General features: G+C 32.0%; 1 protein-coding gene across 6 annotated transcripts in view; it reads right to left on the bottom strand.

Annotated features, from left to right (window-relative positions):
- Positions 1-21: 21 nt before the first annotated feature.
- The window catches only part of LOC135125094 (harmonin), a 56,699-nt gene continuing 32,929 nt past the window's right edge, over positions 22-23,791 (bottom strand). For 3 of the 6 annotated variants that reach the window (XM_064050439.1, XM_064050456.1, XM_064050446.1), the window contains 11 exons: positions 17,146-17,422; positions 16,346-16,454; positions 15,598-15,622; positions 15,372-15,506; positions 15,149-15,293; positions 14,546-15,091; positions 14,300-14,497; positions 6,026-6,151; positions 814-1,329; positions 509-762; positions 22-263 (listed from right to left, as the gene is read on the bottom strand). In XM_064050439.1, the coding sequence (XP_063906509.1) occupies positions 224-263; positions 509-762; positions 814-1,329; positions 6,026-6,151; positions 14,300-14,497; positions 14,546-15,091; positions 15,149-15,293; positions 15,372-15,506; positions 15,598-15,622; positions 16,346-16,454; positions 17,146-17,415 (2,364 nt within the window). In that variant the 5' untranslated portion in view covers positions 17,416-17,422 and the 3' untranslated portion in view covers positions 22-223. Of the gene's footprint in view, positions 264-508; positions 763-813; positions 1,330-6,025; positions 6,152-14,299; positions 14,498-14,545; positions 15,092-15,148; positions 15,294-15,371; positions 15,507-15,597; positions 15,623-16,345; positions 16,455-17,145; positions 17,423-17,678; positions 17,757-17,836; positions 17,857-23,791 lie in introns of those variants that run through there. The other 3 variants (XM_064050472.1, XM_064050464.1, XM_064050480.1) reach the window with 3 other exon arrangements.

Below are 23,791 nucleotides of genomic sequence, written 5' to 3'. Positions count from 1 at the left end.
TTTAGTTGACAGACATACGAATATGATTTGATTTATATATTATTATTATAAAAAAAATACATTACCTACATAGCGACCATTTTAATTCTAAATATTTTAAGTGCTTATCACAATATACTCGTCACGATTTTTCTGCGATACACAAGATTAAATATGAGACAGATTAAATATTTGCACTTGGATCGACAATTGCACTCCTCCAAAGACACCCTCGTCGCTATGGCTAAGCCACTGGAAGGGGTTGATCATTGATGACCGTTGGCCTGTAAAAACGCACAAAATTAAAATCAACCACGAAAACGCCACCACAAGAAAGTATTAGACTTAAAACCGTCAGACCGTTAGTACAGAACAGAAAAGTACCATTAACCAACTGAAGCTTCAGCTTTTTTCAAATCTGATCAAGATTAATTAACAAAACCTCACGAAAACGACGAGAGAAGAATTTGAAATATTAGAACCAAAGTGGGTACATAATCATGCGGTTAGTTTTTTTTTTTTCTCTTACATTTCTCCAAACGTAATACTTTTTTGTTGCACCAAAGGTTTATGCGTGCCATTTTTTAAAATTCCACTGGGTGTATCCGTCTTCTTTTCCCCGGAATTAACGTTAATCGTGACGCGGTTGGCAAGAGCTTTCGAAAAACTCTCCAAGTCGGTCAAGTCGTTGGTAGATTTCGCAAAGTTTTTGGCAAGACTATCATTAAATGAGATACGCACGGATCCATTATTTTGAGGCTTTATTTGATTTAAAAAATTCTCCTGGAAATTGCCCAAAATCTACCACAAATCTCGCAAACGTTCGATACGTACCATTGACTCAGTCCTTTTCTTAAGATTCGAGCGATTCAGAGTTTGAGCCAGTTCTGATGCCAGTTGGTTGGAGATCGGACCTTTGGACTTGGTCTCGTCGATGGTACAGTTCTGGAGAAAATCCAGGCGGCCGGGCGTCCTCCTCATGGTTTCGGAAGGGTACTCCCCGATTGTGATACTGACGGGTCGCTTTCTCAAACTAGAACTGTTCGTGGTACCGATGGGTGATAGCCTGAAATAGGTATCTGGCGGTTTCGGTTTCACTCCTCCAGGTTGGTTTAGTTTGAAAGATTCTAACGATTCCATTTCGACTGCATCGTTTTGACTAGGTTTGCAACCGTTTTGCTTTGGTAGTGATGACGTCGTTGATGTAATGCTGAGCGTGTCGTAATCGGGAGTGGGGCATGGAGGCGGTTGATGGTACGACAAAGTCGATGTTTTGATAGGAACTGGGGGTGCTTTTCCCTTCTTTGTCGATTTTAGTACAGGAAGACCATCCAAGTCGGAATTCGGGGGCTGCGAAATTATCAATTATAATATCTACACTTGAGAACTAGTTTGATCCACAGACCGGAGCGACTCAGGCAAATGTCGACTCTAAACGTTTAGAATTTCAACGGGGAATAGTTATTATTTAGATGCTTTAACATATTTACAAACATAATATCACTTCTCACATATTTCACTCGATTTTGACATGCAACTATTTTTTTGTTTAACTAAGAATTGATTCCTTAATCGTAAATTGAACAATCAGATAACTGAAAAATCGAAACATCGCAAAATTGCAAAAAATCGAAATTTTGAAAATTCCGAAAATTGAAAAATTTAAATATAGAAGAACTGAAAACTCGAGAAATCGAAAAATCCTAAAAGTGAAATAATGAAAAATTGAAGAATAGAAAAACTGAAAAATCACAAAATTGAACGAAGTATCCATAAATTGAGAAATTAAAATACTGAAAAATTGGGAAATCGAAAATCAAAAAAGCAAAGTCGAAAAATCGCACACTTCAAATATCGAAAAATTAAAAAATCAAAAACCTGAAAAATCGAAAAAATTGAAGAACTGAAGAACTGTAAAATTGAAACATTGGGAAGTCGAGAAATGGGAAAATCAAAAACTAGATTAATTAATCGAGAAAACTGAAAATTCAGAAACGTCAAAATTTGAAAAATTAAAAAATATTGAAGAGCTGAAGAATCGGAACAACATTGAAAAATTAAGATATCGTAAAATTGAAAAAAATAAAAATTAGAAAATCTAAAATTTAAAAATCGAAAAACTGAAAAATCAACAAATCGAGAAGTCGAAACTTGAAAATTTAAAAAATCGGGACGTTGAAAAATCGGATAATTCAAAAATCAAAACATCGAAAAGCCGAAAAGTAAAAAATCAGAAAACCGAGAAATCGAAAAATCAAAAGATCGAGAAATCGAGAATCGAAAGTCAAGTCGAAAAATTGAAAAATTGACAATCCGAAAAAGGCCAAAATATAAAAGTTAAAAATGGAAAAATTGATAATGGGAGATCGAACAATCAGAACATCGAACCATGATAACTAAAAACTCGAGAAATTCAAAAATCTAGAATTTTATAAATTGAAAAATTAAAATATCGAAAAGTTGAAAATTTTAGAAATCGAATATAAAACTGTCGAAAAATTGAAAAATCTTAAAGTATAAGACACGAAACGAAAAGTCAAAGAATCGAAACATTGTAAAAAAAATCGAAAATTGAGAAATCGAAAAACCAAAAAAGCAAAGTCGAAAAATCGAAGAATTGAAGAACTGAAAAATCGAAACTTCGAGAAGTCGAGAAATGAGAAAATCAATTATCTAAATTTTAAAAATCGAAAAAATGAAAAATCGACAAATCGACAAATTGAAACTCCAGAAAAACCGAAAATTTTCAAAATCGGATAACAGAAAAATCGAAACATCAAAAAATTGGAAAATCGAAAAATTTAAAAGCCCAAAAGTAAAAAATCAAAAAAACGAGAAATCCAAAAATCGAAACATTGAAAAATTCAAAAACTGGGACATTGAGAAATCGAAAAATCAAAGGATCCAGAAATTGAGAACTCGAAAGCTGAGAAGAAAAGTTAAAAATCAGAAAATTGAAAAATCGAAAAATTTTAAAAAAGAAAAATTGGAGAAATCGAAATTTAAAAAATTGAAATATAGATGAACTGAAAACTCGAAAAATTGAACAATCAAAACATCTAACCATCCGGCCGCATCTCAATAAATCGAGATCTCAAAAAATTGAAAAATCGAAAATTTAAAAATTCGGAAACTTGAAAAATTAAAATCGAGAAACTGAAAAATCTAGAATTTTAAAAATTGAAAAATTAAAATATCGAAAAGTTGAAAATTTGAGAAATCGAAATATAAAACTGTCGAAAAATTGAAAAAATCCAAAGTTTAAAAAACTAAAAACTGAAAATCCAAAAAATAAAAAATCGAAAAATCCAGAAGTCGAAAAATCGAAAAGTCAAGGAAACAAAACATTGAAGAATCCCAAAACTGAAAGAAATATCCAAAGATTGAGAAATTAAAAATTGGAAAATTGAGAAATCGAAAAACCAAAACAGTAACATTGAAAAATTGAAGAACTGAAAAATCGAAACTTCCAGAAGTCGAGAAGTGGGAAAATCAAAAATGAAAAATCGACAAATCGACAAATTGAAACTCCAGAATTTAAAAAACCGAAAAATTTAAAAATTGGATAACTGAAAAATCGAAACATCAAAAAATTGGAAAATCGAGAAATTAAAAAGCCTAAAATTAAAAAATCGAAAAACCGAAAAAATCTAAAAATTCAGCAACTTGAAAAATTAAAAGCAAGAACTGAAAACTCGAGAAATTGATAAATCTAGAATTTTAAAAATTAAAAAAACGAAAAATCGACAAATCGAGAATTCGAACCTCCAGAATTTAAAAAAGGGAAAAATCGAAAAGTCAAGGATTTCTTTCAATTTTGGGATTCTCCAATGTTTTGACATTGGAGAATCCCAAAATTGAAAGAAATATCCAAAGACTGAGAAATTAAAAAACTGGAAAATTGAAAAATCGAAAAACCAAAAAGGAAAGTCGAAAAATCCAAGAATTGAAGAACTAAAAAATCAAAAATCGAGAAATCTAAAAATCAAAAATTTAAAGCATTGAACAATTAAAATATCGCAAAAAATAAAAAAAATCGAAAATCTAAATTTTAAAAATCGAAAAAATGAAAAATCGACAAATCGAGAAATCGAAATTCCAGAATTTAAAAAAGTGAAAATTCAAAAATCGGATAACCGAAACATCGAAACATCAAAAAATTGTAAAAATCGAAAAATTGAAAAGCCCAAAAGTAAAAGTCGAAAAACCGAGAAATCCAAAAATTGAAACAGAAAAATTCAAAAACTGAGACATCGAGAAATCGAAAAATCAAAGGATCCAGAAATTGAGAACTCGAAAGCTGAGAAGAAAAGTTAAAAATCAGAAAATTGAAAAATCGAAAAATTTTAAAATAGAAAAATTAAAAAAATCGAAAATTTAAAAATCCGAAAAATTGAAATATAGAGAAACTGAAAAACTCGAGAAATCGAAAACCTAGAATTTTAACAATCCAAAAATCAAAACATCGAAAAATTCAAAAACTGAGACATCGGGAAATCAAAAAATCAAAAGATCGGCAAATCGATGAGTCGAAAAGTCGAGAAGTCGAAAAATTGACAATCCGAAACAGGCCAAAATCGAAAACTTGAAAAGTTAAAACTGGAAAAATTTAAAAATTCGGAAACTTGAAAAACTAAAATAGAGAAGAACTGAAAACTCGAGAAATTGAAAGATCTAGAATTTTAAAAATTGAAAAATTAAAACATCGAAAAGTTGAAAATTGGAGAAATCGAAATATAAAACTCTTGAAAAATTGAAAAATCTAAAGTTTAAAAAACGAAAAACTGAAAAAACCCAAAAAATACAAAATCGAAAAATCCAGGAGTCGAAAAATCGAAAAATCAAGGAATCAAAACATTGTAGAATCCCAAAACTGAAAGACTCCTCGATTTCTCGATTTTTTGATTTTTCGATTTCTCGATGTCTCAGTTTTTGACTTTTTCGATGTTTCGATTTTTCAATTTGTCAGTTTTTTGATTTTTTATTTTTCGGCTTTTCGATTTTTCGATGTTTTGATTTTTGAATTATCCAATTTTTCAATTTTCCAATTTTAGATTTTCGAATTTTTATTTTTTTCAATTTTACGATATTTTAATTTTTCCATGTTTTAAATTTCAGATTTTTTGATTTTTCGATTTTTCAGTTCTTCAAATTTTTTAATTTTTTAAATTTTGACGTTTCTAAATTTCCTATTTTCCAAATCGAGAAATCGAAACTCCAGAATTTAAAAAAGGGAAAAATTTTAAATCGGATAACTGAAAAATCGAAACATCAAAAAATTGGAAAATCAAAAAATCGAAAAGCTCAAAACTGAAAATCGAAAACCGAAAAGAAATAAATTGAGAAGTTGAAAGCTGAAAAGAAAAGTTAAAAATCAAAAAATTGAAAAATCGAAAGATTTTAAAAAACAAAAATTGGAAAAATCGAAAATATCATTGAAACACCGGAAAATTGAGAAATCGAAAAATACAAAAAAAACGAGAAATCGAAAATTTGAAGAATGGAAAAATTGAAAAAGCCCAAAATTGAAATATTGCAAAATTGAGACATCTACAGTTGAAAAAACGAGAAATTGTCATCAATTCCTGGGAGCATGAACGAATAAATTTTGACTAGCGAATTAACATGCTTCCAATAACTATAAATTGGAAAACGTTGCAAAACGTCTAAGGTAAAAACTCAACACGTATTCATAAACCGTAAACAGAGGATATAAAATTTAAATTACACCTACTATTGCAAAATTTGGAGATTACGTCACTTCATTGTTGGTGACAATTTTGATGAGTGTTCTACCATTTGATAATACAATTTGAAATATAAATTTTGTCATTCGGGAACAGTATGTATTAAATCGTTAAAATGTGCAAGAACTTTGTGCACCTATTCGTTCAGCTCTATCGAAAGTCGGCTTAGAGTCGATATTGGCCTGAGTGCGCTCTGGTCTGTAGCTCAAACAAGTTCCCAGGCGCCAATTTGGTCAATGTACGAGATTTCAGAACCAAAGTGCATTTCGTTTAAATCGTTGTCAATAGCCGATACTTACCGGGGGTGGCGGTGGCGGCGGCCCAGAGTTCCGACTTGTCAAGCAGTCCTGGAATTTTTCTTGAGCGGACAGATTCGATAATCGTTCGGACAGTTTCTGCGACAATTCCTTACCGGCGATACGATCCTAGCACGAAAAAAGAAACTTTATTACGTAATTATACGCTCAAGCGACGATGTGAAAAATCCACGGAAGCACAAGAAATTGTGGTGAGTGGTTTAGATAGCTACACGATGGAAGTCCAATAGACCTTGGTACTGTTTAAAGTACCTATCTGCGTACGAAAAATGACGATGTACTACCAAGGTTGTAAACATAATAAAGTTACAGCAAACAACATGGAAAAATATTAGTTCCTGCCATGAAAAATTATGTCCGGTATTTTCAACTTACTTCGTAGGTCTGAAGAATGAAAGCAGGTTTTTTATCTCTTTTGATTCTATCCATCATTCTGCGAAACTTGACGCAAAAACTAACAAAATCGCACAGTAAAACCGACAACGACAACCGCGCTCGCTAGAAATCGACTGGCACGTAGTACCTATACCTTGCGTTTTACTTTTTAACAATGGTGACGTCTATTATCGGTTCCCGAAACCATTTAACAATATTGTATGCATTTATCGAGTTTGATAAGTGTTGATACCGATAACCCACGCATCTGATAATAGCTCGATGATAAAAACTTCCTGATTTCCACACAAATGCATTAGAAATTCAGTTATTCTATTTTTTACTAGGAAAATAGTTCTAAAATATAACTATATTTGAAACTTAACAAGCACAATAATTGGATGTTAATAGGGTTCATTTTATTTACACAATACTCATTTCATAGTAAACGTTTTGTTTTTCATTTAGTTCGACTGTATCTACGTATAATAATACGGTTGTTGCAATACTTTCTTCGTATATACTTTCGTCCAATTTAATTAGTCAATGTGGAAACAGTCAGTTTTCTTTGTTGTAAGTTTTAAACAAAAGGATTATAAACATAATTAAACCAGATGTTGAAATTTGTTTCATTTTTATTATGTAACAGCGATTTAGTCCAATGAAATCAATTGTGGTTTCGAGATGAAATTCCCATGTTCTTACATTGTACGGGACTGAATTTGATAATTTTAACGTTCTTTGAACCTCGAACAAAAATCCAACTACTTAAATAAGTTTACGAAATGAAGGTACCACACTGTAATCGACCTTGATGCATTAAGCGTACTTCTTTATGACAGCATCTCTAATAAAGTGTGCGCTAGCTACTAAGTGAACTGCTGAATCATACTTGATTTCATCTCAAAATTTTACTAAGTAAATTTCGTGGTAAATGTACATTGTGACACGCTCCTTTATCAGAGGTTTCATAACGTGCTCATATTTCTAAGCTTACGCATATGGGTTATCGCAAAAAATACAACGAAATTCGAGATAAATTGTCCAATCTACGTTTCTACCGACAAATTTTTTTTGCAATTTTGGCAAGGCATGTAGCTAACTATTTATACTTTAAGTCCCCACAAAATTAATGCACGAAATAATTTACTATTGAACCAAAAATGGCTTAACCAATTTTCCCAAAATTTGAAAAAAACTGTTGGTACTTGTGTGATGTATTTTTAAGTCGAAATACTGTAAGAAGAACATGATGATTCATCACAATCTGTCACTTGGGTTTGAACCAGTAGAGTACCACTTGTGTTTTAAAATAGAAGCACTCTAAAATACATTTCCGCTCGATCTATCAATGATGTTTCAAATTCTGATCTTGAACCCAGGGACAAATGGGACCATCTGGGAATCTGGAATTTTCTCTTATAGTGAACTTTTCTGCTACTACGTGTAAAGATGAGACTGATTTTGGCAAATGATATACCCTCTAAAAAAATAAAGGGACTAGTACTTATAACTTAAAACGCTTTTACACTTTTGAACTTCACTTTATGAAAACCCAACACGAACTAATTTATACAGGAAGAGAACTTGAAAAAAAAGTTGCAGGAGGGTTTGCTGTATTTAACACACCAAAGCTGTTCCTAGAAAAGCAAGACAACTTCTGTTGGGGTCTGTAAATGGATGTTTTAATTATTTTAAAACCTTATCTGTTCAATAAAGTTTGTTCTTTTATGGTTTACGCAGAAAAATAGATTTGGATTATTGAATCGTCGGCATTTTGATAACGGATTTTTTTTCCCTAAAACTCAACCTTGATCTTCCAGTTCGAATGGAATACCTACTGTTGGTTGTGTTAACTATCAATTTATCAATTCCTACAGTCTTTATAAGCAACAAAGCCTACAAAACGAGTGATTAAAATGGAATACTGGATGAGCAGGGCCACTACTGACTTTGTTTTAAATCTTACGTTTCACCGTTTTTCAACATAGAATTCAATTCCCATTTTACAATAAATAAAATAAGTCAGTTAAATGTAGAAAAAAATTGGGGGGGCTGGGTTTCGTTTTTTCTACATCCCTTCTTCATTCTATTGACTACTCTTGATATTGTTCAGTCTTATCTTAGCAATTACTAGCCCCGCCCACCCACCCTCTATTTTCTTACAGGGTATATGATTTGCCAAAATCAGTCTTATCTTAGAAAATACAAGCCCCGCCCACCCCCCCCTCTATTTTCTTACAGGCTATATGATTTGCCAAAATCAGTTTTATCTTAACAAGTACTAGCCCACCCATCCGCCCTTTATTTTTTTAGAGGGTAAGGGCACGTTTAGACTAGTGCGTAATAGATTCATTCTCATTCGTGCTAGCCTGTTGACCAGTCCACTTAAGTTTGCTTCCCTGTGTTATTGTTTGGGATTTAAAAAAATATTTTTAAAAAACCGCCCCCTTCTGAAATGTGCATGTTACGCTACTGACTGACAGTCCGTTGTCAGATCCTGATGACTCAATATGTTGAACTTAAAATAATCCATCTCTACGTATAATAATTTATGATTCTCTATAATAGATATATTTCCTATTATACTGGCTACTCCTCACCGTCAGAACGGGACTCTACAAAATAAAATCAGCAATTGGTCTCGAAGTATGGGTGCTAAAAGTAAAAAAAGTTCAAGTAAAAGTGTTCTCCTTTTAGAGATAAAAATTATTAAAATTTATGTCCAAATTCGTTGTACGCCTATGATAAAAAGGTCATCTTTCGTTTCTATAGCAACAAAAGGGTCTCTTATTTTTTTATTATTGTTGTTTATTTACTAAAATAAATTAATTTTACCTATTTATCCTTCAGTAGCGTCTAAAAAGATTGGATAAGGGTTAATTTTCCCCTTAAAATTTTGATAACACAAAATAAGTTGTTCAGAGTTCTTAGACTCCGCGACGAACTGTCAGTTTTGTTGTACGTACTTTTCAATAACACCCTGTATTACTATTTATTAATAATTATATCAGAATCGTGAAATGCAGTACATAAATATATCTATAAATAAATAAAAAACAGTATAGACAATTACTTGAGATATATATATATACCTACGTAACATATATATTATTATCAATATTATCTCTTATTATTGTGCTTCAATAACATTATTTGTTTTATTTTCTATGTATTTTTGTATTTTGTTTTCAGACTTGTTGACAATTTAAAAAAAATGTACTTGAGTGATAATTTCACTGACGTGAAATTTTAGAAATATCGTTTACTATTTTTATATTTTCCTTTTTTTTTTTAATATACATAACCATCTTTTCACAACAAAAAACTTAAAACATGCTTAAAATGGTACATTTTTGCAAGGAAATATGGATTTTCCAATTATGGGGCGAAGCCTAATTGCTAAATCGATATTTCCTCATACAAATTTTCCGTTTTAAACATATATCAAGTTGTGAAAAGAAGTCTACACATATTAAAATACAAAGACAAAATATAAGCCCGCCCACCCGCCCGATCTCAATTGTGATGACTTTTTTTATTCGCCATAAACCAAGGGGACAGAGCTTAACTGCAAAATACTTATTTCGTTACAAGAAAATAAAAACATTTTTTTGAGTATCGTGTTGTTCAAAGAATACTAGGTACATTAAGAAAAAGGGCAAAATATAAACCCCGCCCACCCACCCCATCTCAATTGTGATTTTTTTTATTTTTAAAAACTTAATACATGTTTAAAAGGTCAAGAAATACGGATTTTGCAATTAGGCCCGTCTCTAGGTCTACCAGCGAATGAAAACTTCATTATTATTTAGATCAGGGCAAGTATGGGTGGGACTTAATCTTTGGTTTTAATTTTTTCGTAGTGAAATGTAGAAAAGAATTGGGCGGGCTGGGTTTCGTTTTTTCTACACCCCTTCTTCATTCTATTGTCTTGATATTGTTCAGTCTTATCTTAGCAAATACTAGCCCCGCCCACCCACCCTCTATTTTCTTACAGGGTATATGATTTGCCAAAATCAGTCTTATCTTAGAAAATACAAGCCCCGCCCACCCCCCCTATAGTTTCTTAGAGGCTATATGATTTGCCAAAATCAGCCTTATCTTAACAAGTGCTAGACCACCCATCCGCCCTTTATTTTTTTAGAGGATAAGGGCACCTGTTTAGATTAGTGCCTAATAGATTCATCCGCATTTGTGCTAGCCTGTTGACCAGTTCACTTGCGTTTGTTTCCCTGTGTTATTGTTAGCGATTTAAAAAAATAAATTGAAAAAACCACCCCCTTCTGAAGTGTGCATGTTACGCTACTGACTGACAGTCCGTTGTCAGATTCTGATGACTCAACATGTTGAACTTAAAATAATCCATTTCTACGTGGCTTTCGTCCATCAGTCCTGACTAGCTACTCTTCGCCGTCAGAACGTGAGATACAATACATAAATATATCTATAGATAAATAAAAAACAGTATGGACAATTACTTGAGATATATTTACCTACGTAACATATTGTTTTATTTTCTATGTATTTTTGTATTTTGTTTTCAGAGTTGTTGACAATTTAAAAGTGAGTGATAATTTCACTCACGTGAAATTTTAGAAATATTGTTTTTTATTTTTATATTTTACCTTTTTTTTTTGTTAATATACATAGCCATCTTTTCACAACAAAAAACTTAAAACATGGTTAAATTTTAATAAAATAGTACATTTTTGCAAGGTAATATGTATTTTGGAATTATGGGGCGAAGCCGTTTGAAACATATGTATTTCAAGTTGTGAAAAGAAGTCTACACATATTAAAACAAAAAGACAAAATATAAGCCCGCCCACCCGCCCGATCTCAATTGTGATGATTTTTTTAATTCGCCGTAAACCAAGGGGACAGAGCTTAACTGCAAAATACTTATTTCTTTAGAAGAAAATAAAAACATTTTTTTGAGTATCGTGTTGTTCAAATACTATATACATTAAGAAAAGGGGCAAAATATAAACCCCGCCCACCCACCCCATCGCAATTGTGATTTTTTTTTTTGTTCTTAAAAACTTAATACACGTTTAAAATGGTAAATTTTTGTGTAGAAATGCGAATTTTGCAATTAGGCCCGCCTCTAAGCCTACCAGCGAATGAAAACTTCATTACTATTTCAATTAGGGCAGGTATGGGTGGGGCTTAATCTTTGGTTTTAATTTTTTGTAATATAAATATGTAGTATTCTTTGAATAACACGATATTCAAAAACATGTTTTTAATTTCGCGTACAGAAATAAATATTTTGCAGTTAAATTCCCCCTTCTTGGCTCACGATGAATACCAAAAATCGTCACAATTGAGACAGGGTGGGTGGGCGGGCTTACAATTTGTCTTTTTACTTCCCGAGCGTAAGCAAAGGAAGTATTGTAATCGAGTCCGTCGGCCGACTCTCTACTTTTACGTTTTCTCGATCTTTCATGACCCCTAGAAGACGAAGAAATAGGTCTCCCATTTCCGTCTGTCTGTCCGTCTGTCCGTCTGTCCGTCTGTCCGTCTGTCCGTCTGTTGTCACGGATTTTTATTAGACAGATAATCTCCGAAAGTACTGGACCGATTGTTGTGAAATTTTGTACTTATATTAAGAATATCATGTAGATGGTAAAACGCTAACCAAAATTTGTCGAATCATCCCCACCACTAAAGCGATGACGTCACTTCAAAATTGTACATAGTAAATGGGTTTTCAATTGTATAAAATAACATAGTCCTACACATGTAGTTTACAACTCTGAATCGAATTTTCACCCGAAACGTACAGATTTTTGGAAAAAAAATCAAAATTATAAAACAACATTTTGAAATTTAATTTTTAATCTGCTAACCAGAATGCTTTGAAATGTTGCAGATGTTTTAAGGCTATAAAGAGCATCATAAATCTTTAGTCAAAAAATATTTGCTTATCCCCTCCAAAAACTTGATGACGTCAGCTCAAAAGTTTGTGGAATAAATCATATCTAAAATGTACAAAATATGATGAGTCTGTACTTGTGAACTATCACTCCATTAATATTTTTTGGATTTGCATATACAGGGTGACTCAAAAAAATTAATGAATGCGTAAATATATTTTATTGATTTAATCAGGAACTACAAAACCGAATGCTCTGAAATCTTGCAGATGTTTTAAGGTCATAAAGAGCATAATAAATGTTTAGTCAAAATATATTTGCTTATCCCCTCCAAAAACTTGATGACGTCAGCTCGAAAGTTTGCCGAATAAATCATATCTAAAATGTACAAAATATGATGAGCCTGTACTTGTCATTTATCACTCCATTCATATTTTTTGGATTTGCATATACAGAGTGACTCAAAAAAATTAATGAATGCGTAAATTTATTTTATTGATTTAATCAGGAACTACAAAACCGAATGCTTTGAAATCTTGCAGATGTTTTAAGGTTATAAAGAGCATAATAAATTTTTAGTCAAAATATATTTGGTTATCTTCTACAAAAAACTGATGACGTCAGCTCAAAAGTTTTCCGAATAAATCGTATCTAAAATGTACAAAATATGATGAGTCTGTACTTGTGATTTATCATTCCATTCATATTTTTGGATTTGCATATGCAGGGTGACTCAAAAAAATTAATGAAGGCGTGAATTTATTTTATCGATTTAATCAGGAATTACAAAACCGAATGCTTTGAAATCTTGGGAATATTTTAAAGTTATTATAAGCATGGTAAACTTTTGTTCAAAATGTATTTGTTCATCCCTCCTAAAAAAATTTATGACGTCACCCTTAAATTTTGCTGAATAAATCCTATCTAAAATGCAAAAAATATGATGAGTTTGTACTTGTGATTTATCATTCCATTCATATTTTTTAGATTTTCTTAAGAGGTGGTTCAAAAAAATTAATGAAGTCAATTTATTTTATTGATTAAATTAAAGGCAACACTTATTATTAGTATTACACCCCAACCAACCCAATTTGGTAGACACAAAATTTGTTAAAGGAAAAACTCGGTTGAAACATAAGGGTAGCACGCTTATTTACATCGACTTTAACATTACAGACCTGCATTTGTTTTATGCGTTCACTTGATTCCGCGAATATGAAATAGACATGTTTATAATCAACCAATTGTGAATTTCACCGTCAAGAATTAAAATAAAACCCAATGTTTTATATAATAAGCGGAAGTCGAAGCAATAAAACCGACGGTCGTTTTGTTTACAGTTTCTGTGTTTGGCTCTCACGTATGCTGTTACGCCTGTCATCTTAAATTAACAATGTTTATACATACACGATTTTCAGTTGCCTCTGATACGTAGGTTTTTGTGAGTAAATTGTTTCGTTATTTTATTGATTATTACAAATCAATATTCAAACGACCCAATTCATTTTCCCGAAAATTTGAGAATATAATAATTTTATTCTTAGTATTACACTACATCTATCCCAACTGATATACGTGTCCTTGCAAAAATGTTGATGACGTCATCGCAATTTTTTTTTAAATTCCCACTACAAAAATGTAATGAGAAAAAAAACACAATAGGCATGCAGTCGTCAAGTTTCCGACAGCGAGGGAAGTACTGTCTAAACTCTTTAGACCAATTTTTTTCTTAATATGTGTGGACTTATTTTGGCAACAAGTAACTTAAAACATGTCTAAAATGGTAAATTTTCGTAGTAATCAACTTAAATCCTCTACTTTTCTTCAACCCCTTTAAATACGGCAGTTGAACATCAAAGTTACTATCTGCAACGGGAACTTCAACGTCAACGGCAAGTTTATAAATCCCACTTAACTATTGAAAGGTTTTAACTGAGACAGACAAGAAGGGAAGTCCGAGTTAAAAAAAATACACATAGTAATATTTCTTTGAACTCACCAAAATGTCTTTTCCCACAGCAGACGTAGCTTCCATTGGTGCATTATCCGCCGGTTTGAACATCTTCTGGTGCGCTTTCTTGAACTCGTCCATAAGCTGGTTATGCTGATGTTGCTTCTCAGACGTAACATTTTTGAGAATCTTCTTCATTTGGAGTTGTTCGTCGATGGTGGGTCCGTTTTGTTCGCTTTGTTTTTTCTGCAAGCAAATTGATGATCGTTCGATTTGGTCGCGCTATTTGTTTACCTCCGATCTCCTCTGAAGTTCCTGACATATCGCGCTAGACAAACTGCTCGATGTTGCGCTGCTTCTGCTGGCCAGACTTGAGAAACTGCAGGTCGACGAACTTTTGACCAACGAATTTGTAAGTTTCTTTTCGTCGCTAGTCCTATGCACTTCGATCATGATCGTCTTCTCCTCCTGTCCCAAATCCATGCCACTGGAGCCTTGAATGCCTTGGAACTCTTCCTCCGTCCCGTTATTCTTGATGGTCGTTCCGCTCTCGGACAGATTAATAATCGTGGGTTTGAAGTATTGCTTCTTTTCGTCTTTCTGGTCGTCGTCCCAGGCGCTCTTCTCCCATTTCAACCGATCCAGCCGATCTTCCAGGTCCAAGCTCTCCTCTTTGACAATCGACAGACGTTTCGAGTCCGACCACGAAGGACTCTGGTCTCCAGTTACTGAACTCGCTGAACTATTGTAACCGCTCGACTCGCCAGGAAAAAGCTCCGAACCGGCAGATTTACGAACTATTAAATCGAGTTGTCGTGAGGTTTTCATTAGATTTACGGCCTGTAAAATGTCGGGGGGTGGTTGAAATTATGGTTTATGATGCAGTGAGTTGAATACCTCGCCGAATGGGATGTCACTGAAGTCCACGTTGTTGCAGAATAGGATTTGATCGCCGGGTCGAAGGCCAGCCTCGCGCGCTATTCCTCCTTCTTTTGTGAACTGAACGAAGATGCCGGGTTTCCATTCGGGGCCTTTGCAGATGCTTGAAAACAAACATTTTCAAAAAGAAATACATATTTGAGTTTTACCAACTGTTGAATAGCAAAAAATAGACACTTACCCACACCCTAACTTTGAGCGAGGTGCCACCATGATATTGACTCGCATGTCCTGCATTTTTTCGCTAAGCGGCGGCGACGACCTCAAAGATGAATTATCGGTAATGATTTGCCAACTAAGAGTATCTGTTCTCTTGCTGAAAATGTAATCATATGAAATTAAAAATATTAAGTTTGACTTTTTGATCTATGTCTCGCTCTTGCAATTACTTTTAGATAAATACTTACTCTTTAACTGGAATCATGCCTACACCTGCAACAAAAATCACTATTGTACCGACAGGGAAGCAATAATCATAAATATATTTTTTGCGAGAGAGTGGTTCGATCCAGCGGTGTCAATCTTTGTTTTGTTTTTTGCCATCCAGGAATGTCGAACTGCTTGGATGAAGAAAGGTAAGCGTTTACTTAATAACGTTTGTATGGTTCGCTGGTCTTTTGTACTTTGGTTACCTTGGACGGTTTGTAATTTTGATATTATTAATAACGATAATAATTAATTAAATAAACATTTATTAGAATGTTGATAATAATTTAACGTGTTCGTTATGAACCGACATCTCATGCAGATATACAAAAACTCCAAGTTACAGTAACGAGAACAGTTAATTCGCCCCGCCTCTACTTCTCTTCCAAACATGAATGATTTTCGATTTCACCTAAACAAACTACTAAATTCAAAGAATTTGCTGACCTCTAGTCAACTCCGCCTAACGGACCGCACTTCGGCCACTGACTGTGTAGTATCGGTTTTTGTCTATATCGATAGATAAATGCAAAACTTTGCTGGGTTTTGTCGCTAGCTGACCTGCAGCAGGAAACCCATTATAGGAAATAATTGCTTCGAAGATGGTCAATATCCTCTGGGGCCTCTTTTTAATCATCGATTTAATTGGTTTCGGTCAAACGGCCTTTAATTAAGTCCGTATCGCGACTGCGTTAGTTTAAAAAATTTAGCGCTAGTTCGTCTACTTACTTCTCACTTTCAAGGTTAGATGCGTATGGTTGGAGATCAGCTGAAGGACTTCTTTGTGGACGGCGTCCTCGACGGTGAAGCCATTGACTCGAATAATTTGGTCTCCAACCTGCGAACAAGATTTAACATCACTTTGTATTTCTTGTAATTGCGACTCTTCATATTCCGTTGAACTCGAGGATGGCAAATTAAATTCTTCAAGGCTGGTGCTCTTGCATTCCGACCGCTACATTATTCGAGTCGAGGAAAATATTCCAAATATACCGGGTGAGTTACTAAGCGCACGGTATAATAATATCTAACGACCAGTTTAGCCTTTAATTTTTTTCTAACTGTAATAATAATTAATAAGATATCGAAGACCGCGCACTTAGTGAGTCACCTGTGTATTATACCAACTATAGAACAAAAACGAGTCTTTATCTACACCCTCAAAACTACATTTATTTGTCGATTTTTGTAAAACTAGCACAATGCCATTTTCGTTTTCGCATGAATTGCTCTAGTTTCAAGCTCATTTTTACATTTCAACTCAGTAGAAACCGAAACACTTTCTTCGTACTAAGAAAGTAATCAAACTGCTCTAGATAACTTAAAATAAACACAAAACTATTGACACGAATTCCAAACGCGGGACAATTTCTTATGCAACTATTAAACCAAAAGAATCGGAGTGTATCTCAAGGTAGACCAGTGAATAATTTTCTTCAACACCTTCAAGAGAAAGCAAATTGAAGAAGAAATAGAACAAAAGAACATATCGGCACCGTTTAAAAACTATTTTTTTGTTCTTTGTGTACCTTCAATCCTTGTCGATACGCTTCTGAACCTTGCTCCACATGCGACACGAAAAAACCAGTCCCGTGTTCTCTGCCTCCTCTGACGCTGAAGCCCAAACTGGGTCCGTGTCGGTAGGTGGCATTTGGGGGCGGCAGGGTCCCGTGTGGCGGACGTACCAGTCGCACGGTACGAATTCGATTGGTTCGACTCCCATAGCTTCCTGACAATGTCTCGGAAGACATAGTGGAGGAAGCATACTGAGAACCATAATCCATCATCATCATCATCATTTCAGCACTGGAACATACGTTTCGAGATACAGGTTTTATTCACTTGTTCAATTTGGTGAATACAGACATAAAACTGAACCTACAAACGCTAAAAATATAGAAAGCACAGTAGCAAAACAATGCGTTATTAAGCTAGTATCAAAAAATAATTTCACGCTAGATTAAATTTAAAGTGATAATACAAAGCTGAAGTAGCGATAAGGTTTTGCTGTTTTGCCCCAAAACAATACCACAATTATGGACTTCATTCAAATCGAAATTACCTCAAGCAAGGTATGTTTTCTAATTTATCGCTTAAAAGTATGCAGTTCTTCTGTTTTAGCACTTGTATATCTAGGTTTCACTAGAACTGCTTTTTTGTAAATGCACAAATTATAAAGTATACTGTAGGTTTATATAAAATAATGTTGTAAAATCTCACCTTATAATTCTACGAACAAAAAAATTATAAATGTACAATGACTCACTTGCACAAATATAAATGACTGTTTACTCTCCTAGATATATCTTTGGCACTCTTATCATCGGAGCTGTGCACCCACTGCGGTAACGTTAACGAGTTCCGTGTTAACATTTAACAACCACACGATAAACGATTATCTCAGCCACTGTTCAGCGAAAATTCGGTTATAAAATAAATGCGTTTCTTCACCGTTCAACAGATTTCTGTAACAGTTTCTACAACTTGTGGGCAAATTTGTTACTTAGATAGAAATTTAAAAGCAACAGAAACATTTCTAGTGCATTATTAGTAATAGCAATCTCAAACTCAACTGTTTATGTTTATACATCGAAAGAATGTCACGCAGAAATTAGTTTGATTTGAATGAGTTTGTCTTCTCAAAACGGAGGACTGTATGTTCTGCAAGTGTATAAACGTACAGATGGTAAAATGTAGTAATTATTGCGAGCTTAACAAATAAATATTGCAGCGTTTAATTTTTTTTTTTTTTTTGATACGTGAACTATAAACAACAGGTACTTTCTCAAAACAAATAAGTACATCACGTCTTATTAACAGTGTTTTAATGTAAAATAAGAACATGTTTTCACTGCTAACGTTTTTTCTTAACATAATATATCAACTTTTCTCTTGTTTCTCCATAAATGTAGCCAACTATATTAAGAATCTTTACCGCTATTGGTATGTACTTCTACTACAGTCTACATTACACGACGCACCATGCTGCAACATTACTAGTAAAATTTTGAGATCTCACCAACTTTTGGTGCAGATGAACATTCAAACTCAACAATTATGTACAGAATATGTTCCACAATCGAGGTCTTTCTGGAATAGGCGTCGTATGGGTTTCTTTCGTAACAATACACACGTACGTACGAGTAATAACTTGCATGTTCACACTAGATTCAGTAAATATTCCATGTGCTAATTCTGATACCAATCTGTTTATATAGCGTAATGTGATGCTGGACTGGCGCATTTAATTACACATGACAATGTAACAGTCCTTCTAGTTCATTTTAGAACAATGAGTTCTACAAATAAGTCTATGGACGGTTGGCAAGGAAAGCTTTGTTACAAGACTATTACAACAAATACATAACTTCTTGCTTTTCTCTACCGTCTATCTGTTGTCGATTTTATTAGAGATAATTTCTAAAAACTATCCAACCGTTTATTTTGAAATTGTAAAGTGAGCTAAATTTGTCAAGACGATAGTAAAACACTAACCCAAATCTATCTATCTATTACAAAACATTAACTAAAACTTGTAGGTAGGTATACAAATTTTATGGAAAAAATTGACTATTCATGTTTGTGTTTTTTTTTTGTCAGGTTGGCAACATATTTAAAATTTTAAGATACTATACCTGACTGTCAAAGTGACATAGATTTTTAACTTTTTTTGTTGTTTCGATTTTTTGCCCTCTCGTTTTTAAAAATAAAAAGTCTTGCAGGCGGGTAGGCTTTTTTTAAATATAAAAAAAAAATGAGGCCTCTTGGGTTTTTCAAAAATCTCGGGAATCCATGAAATTCTTAATTTGGAAAGAATTTAACAGAATCTGGGGCTCCTAGAACCTTTTTTTTTAATATGTGATGTTTCGTTTTTGAAGGAGAAATCAAAATATTGTCAAAACCGAAAAACTGAAAAATCATGAATTTTAAAAATTTAAAAAATCCAAAAATCCAAAAATTAAAATATCGAATAGATGAAAATGTTGAAAAATGTAATATTTAAAAGATTTGCAAAATTTTGAAAATTCGAGTATAAGTAAAAAATCAAAAAAACAAAGTCAAAAATCTGAAAATCACAAAATTGAATAATCCCAAAACTTAAACAGAGAAATCGAAGAATCGGAAAATTAAAAAATTGATCAATCAAGAAATTGAGAAATCGAAAAATCCAAAAATTTTAAAACGCCAAAAACTGAAAAATTGAAAAATCGAAAAATTTAAATACATAAATCCCAAAACTAAAACGTCGAAAAATTAGCAACTCGAATAATCGGAAAACTGAGATCGAGAACCCGAAATCGAAAAATTGAAAAAACGGGAAATCGAAACATCAAAAAATAGGAAAGTCGAGAAGTCGAAACAGCTAAAGATCGAAAAATGAGAAAATTCAATACTGAAAAATGTGAACTTAAAAAATCCGATAAATCTAAAAATTAAAAAATCGAAATATGTATCGAAAAATTGAAATATCGAAAAATCGAAAATTGGGGAGGCAAAAAATCGAAAGACAGAAATCGAAACAACAAAAAAGTGAAAAATCCAAAATCTAAAAATTCAAAAAATTGAAAATTTACAAAATCGAGCAATCAAAACATCAACAAATCGAAAAATCAAAAAACTAAAAAATCGAAAAATGTAGAATTAAGAAAACGCAAAATTTTGAAGAATCGAATACTTAAGTAAAAAATCAAAAAAAAAAAAAACAGAAAGTCCAAAAATCTAAAAATCGAAATCTTGAAAAATCCCAAAATTGAATAATCCCAAAACTTACACAGAGAAATCGAAAAATCAGAAAATTAAAAAATCGATTAATCGAGAAATTGAGAAATCGAAAAATCCAAAAATTTAAAAACGCCAAAAACTGAAAAATTGAAAAATCGAAAAATTTAAAAACATAAATCGCAAAACTAAAACGTCGAAAAATTAGAATCGGAAATAATCGAAAAACTGAGAAAGTCGAGAAGTCGAAAAATCGAAAAATTGGGATATCGAAATAGCTAAAGATCGAAAAATGGGAAAATTCAACATTGAAAAATGTGAACTTAAAACCCGATAAATCGAAAAATTGAAAAATCGAAATATCGAAAAACTGAAAAATGAATTCCGAAAAATTGAAAAATCAAAAAATGAGAAGGCAAAAAATCGATAGACTGAGAAATCGAAACAACAAAAAAGTGAAAAATCCAAAATCTAAAAATTCGAAAAACTGAAAATTTACAAAATTGAGCAATCAAAACATCAACAAATCGAAAAATCAAAAAACTAAAAAATCGAAAAATGTAGAATTAAGAAATCGCAAAATTTTGAAGAATCGAATAAGTAAAAAATAAAAAAAAACAAAGTCCAAAAATATAAAAATTTAAAAATCGAAATCTTGAAAAATCCCAAAATTGAATAATCCCAAAACTTAAACAGACAAATCGAAAAATCGGAAAATTAAAAAATCGATTAATCGAGAAATTGAGAAATCGAAAAATCCAAAAATTTAAAAACGCCAAAAACTGAAAAATTGAAAAGTCGAAAAATTTAAATACATAAATCGCAAAACTAACACGTCGAAAAATTAGAGACTCGAATAATCGGAAAGCTGAGAAAATTTGACAAATTGAAATATCGAAATATTGAAAAACAGAAAAATTAATTCCGAAAAATTGAAAAATCGAAAAATGAGAAGGCAAAAAATCGGAAGACTAAGAAATCGAAACAACAAAAGTGAAAAATCCAAAATCTAAAAATTCGAAAAATGTAGATTTAAAAAATCGCAAAATTTTGAAGAATCGGATAAGTAAAAAATCAAAAAAAACAGAAAGTCGAAAAACCTAAAAATTTAAAAATCGAAATACATATTACATTTAAAACATAAACATGGAAAATATGAAAATTGAGAAATCGGAAAGACGAAAAATCGAAAAGTCGAAAAATTAAAAAATCCATTAATCAAGAAATTGAGAAATTCAAAAATTCAAAAATTTAGAAACGCCAAAAATTGAAAAATCGAAAAAGTTAAAAATACATAAATCCCAAAACTGAAACGTTGAAAAATTGGAAAATGGAAAAATCGGGAAATCCAAACATCGAAAGATCGAGAAGTCGAAAAATGGAAAAACTTAGAAATGGAAGTGGCTAAAAGTCGAAAAATGGGAAAATTCAAAATTGAAAATTTTTAACTTAAAAAAAAAACGATAAACCAAAAAGTGAAAAATTGAAACATCGAAAAACTAAAAATTGAATTCCGAAAAATTGAAAAATGGAAACATGAGAAGGCAAAAAATCGAAAGACTGAGAAATCGCAACAAGAAAAAAGTGAAAAATCCAAAATCTAAAAATTCGAAAAATTGAAAATTTACAAAATCGAGCAATCAAGAAATCGAAAAATCAAAAAAATGAAAAACCGAAAAATGTAGATTTAAAAAATCGCAAAATTTTGAAGAATCGGATAAGTAAAAAATGAAAAACAGAAAGTCGAAAAAAATAAAAATTTAAAAATCGAAATACACATTGAAAAATCCCAAAATTGAAAACTCCCAAAACTTATACATTGAAAATATGAAAATTCAGAAATCGAGAAATCGGATAGACGAAAAATCGAAGTCGAAAAATTAAAGAATCCATTAATCGAGAAATTGAGAAATTGAAAAATCCAAAAATTTAGAAACGCCAAAAATTGAAAAATAGAAAAAGTTAAATACATAAATCCGGAAACTGAAACGGTGAAAAATTGGAAAATCGAAAAATCGCTAAATCCAAAAATCAAAAGATCGAGAAATCGAAAAAATCGAAAAATTGAGAAATGGAAGCGGCTAAAAGTCGAAAAATAGGAAAATTCAAAATTGAAAAATTTTAACTTAAAAAAAAACGATAAACCAAAACGTGAAAAATCGAAACATGGAAAAACGGAAAAATTAATTCCGAAAAATTGAAATAAACTGGAAAATCTAAAAACGAGAAGGCAAAAATCTAAAGATTAAGAAATCGAAAAACCAAAAAAGTGAAAAATCTAAGATTTAAAAATTCGAAAAGTTGAAAAATCGAAAAATGTAGATTTAAAAAATCGCAAAATTTTGAAGAATCGAATAAGTAAAAAATCAAAAAACAAAGTCGAAAAATCTAAAAATTTAAAAATCAAAATACATATTGAAAAACCCAAAATTGAAAACTCCCAAAACTTAAACATTGAAAATATGAAAATTGAGAAATCGAGAAATGGGAAAGACGAAAAATCGAAAAATTAAAAAATCCATTAATCGAGAAATTGAGAAATCCAAAAATTTAGAAACACCAAAAATTGAAAAATCGGAAAAGTTAAATACATAGATCCCAAAACTGAAACTTTGAAAAATAGGAAAATCGTAAAATCGCGAAATCCAAACATCAAAAGATCGAGAAGTCGGAAAATCGAAAAATTGAGAAAATGGAAGCGGCTAAAAGTCGAAAAATGGTAAAATTCAAAATTGAAAAATTTTAACTTAAAAAAAACGATAAACCAAAAAGTGAAAAATCGAATCATCGAAAAACTGAAAAATTAATTCCGAAAAATTGAAATAAACTGGAAAAACTAAAAATAATATTTTTATATATTTCATTCCCAGGTTTCGTCTTGTTTTATTTTCGAATTGTCAATATCCGTCAGGTTATTCGATTTCTCACTTAGTCAGGTTGATAAAAAAATACCACTTCCCGTTTAAAATCTACCGAAGATAAATGTAAATTTTAATTTTTGTTAAATTACTTTTATGTTAAGCTATACTTTCTGAGTTGAACATACTTTATTGTGTGATACTTACAACGCAGTTTCTTTCTACCTGAAGAAGGTACTGTGTAATCAAGGAAACTTTAGTCCTTGTCCATTTTATTCTACCTGAGTGTTTAGGGAATTATGACAACCCGCAGAGAGAAAGCGGAGGCGCTTAACACCCTTTCTGCCGGGTACCGACAATACTTTTGCGTGTGATAGTACAGTCGCGCCCATAGAAAACTGGACCTCTACGTTTTGACACACACTTCAAAATTTAAAAAAAAGCTAGGGTTTAAACTTAATATCTTTATTTTTATAATCTTGTTTATAAGCATCCAAATGCGGGCATAATTGGCCTTTATGGCACAAATCAATCAAAAATTGCTAAACCACGATTGATTATTTACATTAATTAATTATTCAAACACGCTTCCATATTC

Source organism: Zophobas morio, unplaced genomic scaffold, assembly GCF_036711695.1.
Source record: "Zophobas morio isolate AGI-343-1 ecotype UQ-CSIRO unplaced genomic scaffold, CSIRO_AGI_Zmor_V1 ptg000002l, whole genome shotgun sequence".
In the NCBI taxonomy this organism is placed as follows: domain Eukaryota; kingdom Metazoa; phylum Arthropoda; class Insecta; order Coleoptera; family Tenebrionidae; genus Zophobas; species Zophobas morio.
The sequence above is the reverse complement of the archived record's forward strand: the minus strand, read 5'-3'. Positions and strand labels throughout refer to the sequence as shown.